Source organism: Zootoca vivipara, chromosome 9, assembly GCF_965207765.1.
Source record: "Zootoca vivipara chromosome 9, rZooViv2.hap1.1, whole genome shotgun sequence".
Classification (NCBI taxonomy): Eukaryota; Metazoa; Chordata; class Lepidosauria; order Squamata; family Lacertidae; genus Zootoca; species Zootoca vivipara.
Window position 1 is genome coordinate 43,292,372 of NC_142592.1, and position 6,955 is coordinate 43,299,326.

At 43.4% G+C, this 6,955-nt stretch overlaps 1 protein-coding gene across 3 annotated transcripts; it reads right to left on the reverse strand.

The window, feature by feature from the left end:
- Positions 1 to 916: 916 nt before the first annotated feature.
- Positions 917 to 6,519, reverse strand: CBY1 (chibby 1, beta catenin antagonist). Of its 3 annotated transcripts, none has more exons than XM_035127749.3 (5): positions 6,333 to 6,519; positions 4,390 to 4,508; positions 3,466 to 3,571; positions 2,708 to 2,823; positions 917 to 2,192 (listed from the first exon to the last, which is right to left on the reverse strand). In XM_035127749.3, exons 1-5 carry the CDS (start codon positions 6,502 to 6,504, stop codon positions 2,112 to 2,114), a joined length of 594 nt encoding a protein of 197 aa, XP_034983640.2. In that variant the 5' UTR covers positions 6,505 to 6,519; the 3' UTR covers positions 917 to 2,111. The 3 variants fall into 3 exon arrangements, with proteins under 3 accessions (XP_034983640.2, XP_034983641.1, XP_088532786.1); XM_035127750.3 differs by having other exon boundaries at positions 6,353 to 6,382; XM_088676660.1 differs by lacking the exon at positions 6,333 to 6,519 and adding an exon at positions 4,948 to 5,018.
- Positions 6,520 to 6,955: the final 436 nt, after the last annotated feature.

Sequence of the window (6,955 nt, forward strand, 5' to 3'; positions counted from 1 at the left end):
GAGCGTGAGAGCGGAAGCGCGCGGGCTGTGCTCTGCGCAGCGACACCCAGCGGACGGGAGGAAGAGTTGAAAAGGCAACGCGGGGCTCGCTCGTTGTCGTGCAAAGGCAGCCCCGAGCTGCAGACACGGCAGCTCCTCCTTCTCTGAGCTGAATTGGGTAATTATTTGTGAGATGTTGCAGGCGCAGCGCTTTCTCGCCTTACAACCGGAGTGGTTCTGCTTATGGTGCTGGTCAGCCAGCCCACTCCCCACTTCCCCCGACAGGAAATTCTAAGGCAGGGACATTATAAGATGTGGTGGCCCCCTCTAGAAGTTGATGCACTACAACACCCATCATTCCTGACCGTTGGCCTGTGTTGGCTGGGGCTGAGTCCAGCAACATCTGGAGGCCACCACAACGGCTGCCTCTGCAACAAGATGCCAAGAGATCCGGCAGGGGATTTCCCTCTTTCTGACAGTCCGACTCCATCTCTCTTTCATTTTTCCAATGGCATTCAGGATCCCGTGGTTACTGAGCCGTCTTCTTGGGCAGAAGTGTTTGTTTTTCTGACCTCTGAGGCTCTGGTGCTTTTTAAGTTTAAGAGCTCCCCTCCACCCACCAGCAAAGCAGGTCCTTTTATTCACACACACAGGGGACACAAAATTCCAGAAGGCAAACGAAGATTTATTCTAAAGAGAGTAAATTCTGAAGAATGGGGCTTTTGCACTTCCGAAGGGGTAAATAATGCGGTAGGTAAATGTGTGTGTGTGCATGTAAATACATATAGCACCCATGTTTTCTGGGTGCTTTTTAAAATTGTTTTTTATAGGAGTTAATCTTGAAGAGGGCCAGATTTCTCTTGAATTTGGACCATGTCCCTTAAAACACCACCCAGAGTAGAGTAATGGGCTATGTAATAAAACAAATACACAAGTCTACACTGCAGCAATAGAAACACTGTAATGACTTTATTTGTAAAGTATAAAAATAGATTTATACAACAATTCAACTCAACATTTAACTTACAGTGGCCTGAGTGGAACTGGTGACTGTACAAAGAATTGCCTGCAGATTTGTTTTTTACCAAGACAAGGAAGAAAGTAGAATGCACACGGAATTCATGGAGTGTTATAGAACTGTGATATATCATGAAGGGGAGGGATAAAAATGGAAGAGAACCAGCTGTTCAATGTGGAGTTTTGCCATACTAAAGGCAATACAGCACATCACTGGGCTGGCGTGGGAAAGGAAGAGATGAAAGAACATATAGGACAGAGGCCTCATACGGTACTTCCCAGTACACCACTTTACTGCAGCTGTGAACTCAAGCTGCTCTGCAAAGGAAAAATAGATCCCCTCAAAACACAGTGACATCAGGTGATTGACAGATGGGTGAACGAAGGATCTGGCCCACTACGCTGAAAAGGTCCCCCCCCCCCCCGTAGTGTGTCAGTCAGCTTTAGAGTATTCAGAATGACTGTGTGCCGACTGAAACATGTAACTTCCCAAATTGTTCACTGTCACCTCAGATTATCAAAGGTTTCCCTCACTAACATATATTGCAGGCCTATAAGGGTAAGGGCTCAGGATGCTGCCTATCCCCAATGGTATCTCACTGGCTCAAGTTCAGGACCTTACTTTTCCAGAGAATTCTGTGTCCCAAAGGTTTAGCCAATTGAAAAGCATTTCTGAAACAGATGTTAAGAGAGAGACAGCAAGGGTATGTAGGTATAGGTTGCAAGCAGTTTCTCCCTTTTCCTTTTGCTCTCCCCACACCCCATGATCTTGATTGCTTTCTTGGGTGGGTGGGAAGAGATGCTTATTAACTACAAACCACTACTAGCTGCTGATTAGATTAAATGTGTATTGCGGAAATATGTTAAGAGCACTTGGATAGAAACTCCATTAGGGAAGAAGAAAAGTAGGATAGCTGCTTTCTGACAGCGCTGTAGAACTTAATAGTATTTCACATTGGGAGTCCTGGCTAGATATCCGGCAAGAGTAATGTGAGGTCACAACAACAAATGTCTTCCAAGGCAGGTGTGGCTTCCTAAGTTCCTTGCAGTGGATGGTTTTAACCATATCCTCTTGCTCTTCCCTCTCTCACCTCCTAGAGGCCCTCACATCCAGTTCACTTCCTCTTTCGGCTATAATTTTTCAGTTCTTCCATCTCTTTCTGCATGAGGTGAGACTCTGCAGTCGTCTCAGAGAGCTATGAATAAAAGGAGGAAATGGCAAAAAATGGCATTTGTTTTCCCATGTTGTTTTAGTGCTGGTAACCCTTAAAAACAAGTACATTTGTTTATTTCTCTCTAAAGCAGTGGATTTCAAACTACAAATCCAGAGAGAATTCCTTCTACATCATATCATCTTCCATTAACTTCTGCCTATTGCAGATGACCCTGGGACTTGTTATGAGGCACATGCACAATGAATGGCCAGCACTAGTCCTCTGTAATGCATTTAATATTCCTTATGAATCTGGGCTTTGTGGGGGAAATCAATAGAATTATATTGGAAAAGCTCTTTCCTGGGCAACCATGCTGCCACTACCTATCTTCTCATAAAAGGAAGCCAGGGTTCTGAAAAAGATCATCAAGTGTTCTGGAGCCCGGGTTGAATCCCATGAGACATGGACCCATTGTCATTTGTATCAATGTAGAAAAATTACTGCAGATATCAATGACATATTGATGCACAGAGGTGAGTGAATCACCTCATTCTCACCATATCCAACAAAAGGTCTATTTTCAGCTGTAGGAGGTTGTTCTCTTCCTCCAGCTGCTGGATCCGTTTCCGAAGGCGGTTTGTCTCCCTGCGGTCCCCAGTGTCCCCAAATGATTCTAGGAGAGAGAAAGTGGTTAGTACTAGAATAACCTTGCACTCACAGAAAAGTGTCAGAAACTACACAACTATGGCCTTCTGGCAGCTCTGAGAAGCAACTGCATTAGCTAGGTGGAATCCCACACGGTCAATGTGCTGACATCTTGGTGTACCTTTAAGACACCCTATTAAATGTCCTCCCCAAGAAGAGTGTCAGTAGCCTTGTGACATGAATGACCATTGGTGAACCATGCACACCCACCCACTCAAGCTAGCATCTGCACCTAGTCAGACCCAGACTACAACACAAATATCACTCCTGACACAAGGCTGGAAACCAGAACCAACATCAACACTACTACTACTACTTGCCAGAGTACATCAAATAAGGGTGTGTGGAGGAAAGCCCTTTAGAGTTCCTGAAAACACACCTATCTGAAAGGGTCCAGGATTCAGACTCCACAGCACATGTAGATGAACTCGTTCAGAAATATGGGATAAGCCTCCTCTCGCAAGCTGAATCAGGACAATGGGAGTACAGACTCAGGATGGCTGGGGGCTATTGCAAGGGTTGTATCTTCTGAGGAACAGGATGAGGCTGTTGAGAACCTGATAAGGATTGCTTTTGGATTACGGCCAACGGAATTAGTGTTCTCTCTTACCTGCTATCCACTGGCCATTTTCAAACCTCATACTCTGTCCAGTAAGGGTCATGACAGGAGTGCCATACTCCAGGCCTAGCTCAATCTCCCGGCTTGATCTATCCAGCTGTAGGAGGAAAATGGACACAACGTTTCATTTTCATTCTCCTCAACTCAACTATACAAAAGATAAGAGTCATATTCATTGCTCTGTCCACTTTGACTCTGATCTTGCCCATAACTGGCATGTGGCCCTCAAAAGGTTCCCCACAAGGGCCCTCGGGTTGAATAATATTCCCCATCCCTGGTTTTGTCAATCCAAGATTTTACCTGCTAAAACAGTGGTATGGGGGACAGACACACAGTGTAACAAAGATGCATGGTCTATTTGTTTTTAAAGACAATTGGAAGCCTTTAAAATTAATCAACACAAACACTGCAATAATTATGATTCAGACCTTCCACTCAAAAAATCAGAGCAAGAATCTGAAACATAACCCTTTTTCCTTCTAGGAGTGGATGAGCTATTCTAAGTGTTGGTAATCCTCACTTGTAAATTAGAGGTATTAATAAGTTGCCTGTGTACAGTATTTGTGTAGTTGTTCCTGTTGTGCAGCTGCTTAAGAGTTTTGTGTCAGTATTGATGGGGTTGTATCCAATGCTAGTCCTGCTCAAAACAGACCTTTTGAGTTGAATGACAATGACAAACTTAATTTCAAATCTACACTGAGCACAATTGTATAAAACCATGGTCTGTAGTATTTATGTATTTCTATGGGCAGCACACTCCAGTCTATGTGTGCAGCATGTGGTTGTGACTGGCTCTGCCTCTCTTGTTTCCAAGGCACTATTTTGTGACTGACTGTAGCTGGGGGACCCTGGGACTCTATTTTTTAAAAAGGGAGAATTAGATCCCAGAAACCTGTTTTAGGTTCCAGAACTTACCATGTGCAAATTGGAAAGTGAGGCTGATTTCCTGGGTGGGGTTTTCTTTGGACTGAATGTGTTTCCAAAGAGCGGCATGGCTTCCTCGCTTAAAAGCTTGTTAGAATTGTTCTGGTTGCCTGAAATAAGAAGGAAGCAAAAGAAACAAAAGACCATTACCTCATGACCTCATCACTGTGCACAACATTAAGAGGCTGTGAGTCAGAGCAGATTGGCCTACTTAGTGTCATCAAAATAGTGAGAATAATAACTGTCATTTTCCAGAAACAAGTTTCTAGTTCCCATGGATCTGTAGACAGTCAAAACATTTACAGCTCCCCCAGCCTAACCTTTTTAAAAAGAAAACTGATTGGTATTTTTTTTTTAAAAAAAAAGAACATTTCTACTACGGGCTTCATGTTAAGCTACTAAATACACTAAGTATTTTGTGTGGAATTGCCACCCTATTCCATATTGTAATTTGTTTTAACTTTTTTTAATAATGAATTTTAAATTGTTGTAACCAGTCCTGGGATCTAATTATGAAAGGTGGGTAATGAATTTAATAAATAATAATACCTTATGCACTCATATTTTTAGGAGGGATTACAAACAATGTTGTCATCCATATGCAATCCTCCCTTTATTCCTATCAGAAAAAATAAAAATAAAATTGTAAGGGGGAATAGGGGGTGCAGAACGGTAGCACATTCTCCACAGGTCTGGTGGATCTTAGCAATAATCTTATGTCTGTTTAACTTAGTTTCATTGGGCTGAGGGGAAACATCCCATTTAAGAGAACAGAAAGTGACAGAATAACAAATGCTATCTGCAAACCCAAAATTAGGCAAATCAATTACCGTCTTTCAGATATTTGAAATCATCAGGTCAGGTCATTCAATCTGCTTTTGTGTGTGCATGGTTTGGGAAATATCAATTGTAGCAAAAGTTTAGAATACTTGAAAAATTAAAAAGGGTATCATATATCCTATTCCTTTTGCTGCTCATTACTGCCCTTAACAACAAGCCTGCAAAGTGCCATACAACCTATTCCTCAAAATTATCTCAATATTGGAACTGATATTGAAACAATGAAATCTGTTGCCATTGCTTCTGCTTCACCAAAGTCAGACTTGGAGGTTTAGCTGCACAATTAGTGTGATCAGGCACAATTCCTTAAATTGAATCTTGTAAAAGGTGGTTCTTCATTATGCAAATACCGTGTTTCTCATATTATAAGACACGTCTTATATTTATTTTTTCCTCAAAAAAACACACTATGGCTTATTTTCAAGGGATGTCTTATTTTTTTTCCTCCTCCTCCTCCTGCCGCGGCCGGCATTGCTGCTGCGCCTATCACTATGTCTTATTTTTGGGGTATGGCTTATATTCCTTGAATGCTTAAAAATCCTGCTATGGCTTATTTTATGGGTATGTCTTAAAATATGAGAAACAGGGTATGTAAGAGACCCTTTGAAGCCATGCCTAGCACTGCTGGATTCTTCTAAGGAGAGTGTGGAAACGAATCACTTACCACATAGCTTGGGATACAAGTATTTTCCACCCACCTCTTGCACACACTCACACAACTTTAGCAGATGCACCGCTATGCAAAAAATCAACAGGTGCAGCTCATCACTGCAGCTCCATCTTTGGGAAAGCTGCACCTGTTGAATATCTGCCTGAACTACAGCTTAGCTTAAAAGCTCTCTCGGGCCGGCAAGTGGCAACCTTAGCAGCACCTTAAGTGCCGAGACCCCTAACTAACCCCATCTACACCAAGCAAAATCCTGACTCTGGTTACAGTGGGAGCTTAATACTCTGAATCCCATTGTTCAGGGGGCAGATCGAGACCGCAGCAAATAAAGCAGCAGATGGGGAGGGAGTGGAGAGTCGCTGCCGTCCTAAAGCCGACAAATGGCTGCACCCCAGCATCGCAAACCCACAACCGCGGAGCTCCTCACCCGACAGATGCACAACACACCTCCGCACCCCTCTTGTATCCTCCGAGGTCAATTGCGCATGCGCACTCTTTGGAGCTTCGCGACTTGCGGTAGCCGAGAAACGCACAGCGGGCAGAACCACCCCAGGAAAGAAATCGAAAATTCCACAGGACAGAGGAGGGGGCATACGCATTTTATTTTAAATACATAGAGTGACGGATTTTTTTAAAAAAAAATGGCTCAAAATAAGTAAAATTATTTGTGTCTGGAGGAAGCTTGTGAGGATATTAGAAAATACACCCCTTCTCTTTTCGTGTCATGGTTGTATCCCAAACAGCCGGGAAAGGCGGAGCGAAGGGCAGCCTCGCTGTTAGGACCGTACCATTGTTTATAAACGGCGGGGTGGAGAGAGAGAAAAGAGTTTTGGCCGAGCTCTAAAATTACGTTAACAGTGTTATCCCTCTCGAACAGAGCTCGTGAGTGAATTGCATCTCACACGCAGATTCGCCAATCGTAGCCGGCATCTAATGCTATCTTTTAGAGATGCATAAATGTTCAAGAAATAAATGGTTTGCTCTGAGTAGTTGCCACGGTGACGGAAGAACGCCCAGGGAGGAGGACATAAAAGGGCCTGTTGTGGGCGG

Coding starts and splice junctions, on each gene's coding strand:
- CBY1 (XM_035127749.3), bottom strand. CDS start 6,504: ATGCGTATGCCCCCTCCTCTGTCCTGTGGAATTTTCGATTTCTTTCCT. Junction 2,824..3,465: donor AAATGGCCAGTGGATAGCAG/GTAAGAGAGAAC, acceptor TCTCTCTCCTAG/AATCATTTGGGGACACTGGG. Junction 2,193..2,707: donor TAGACCTTTTGTTGGATATG/GTGAGAATGAGG, acceptor TTTTATTCATAG/CTCTCTGAGACGACTGCAGA.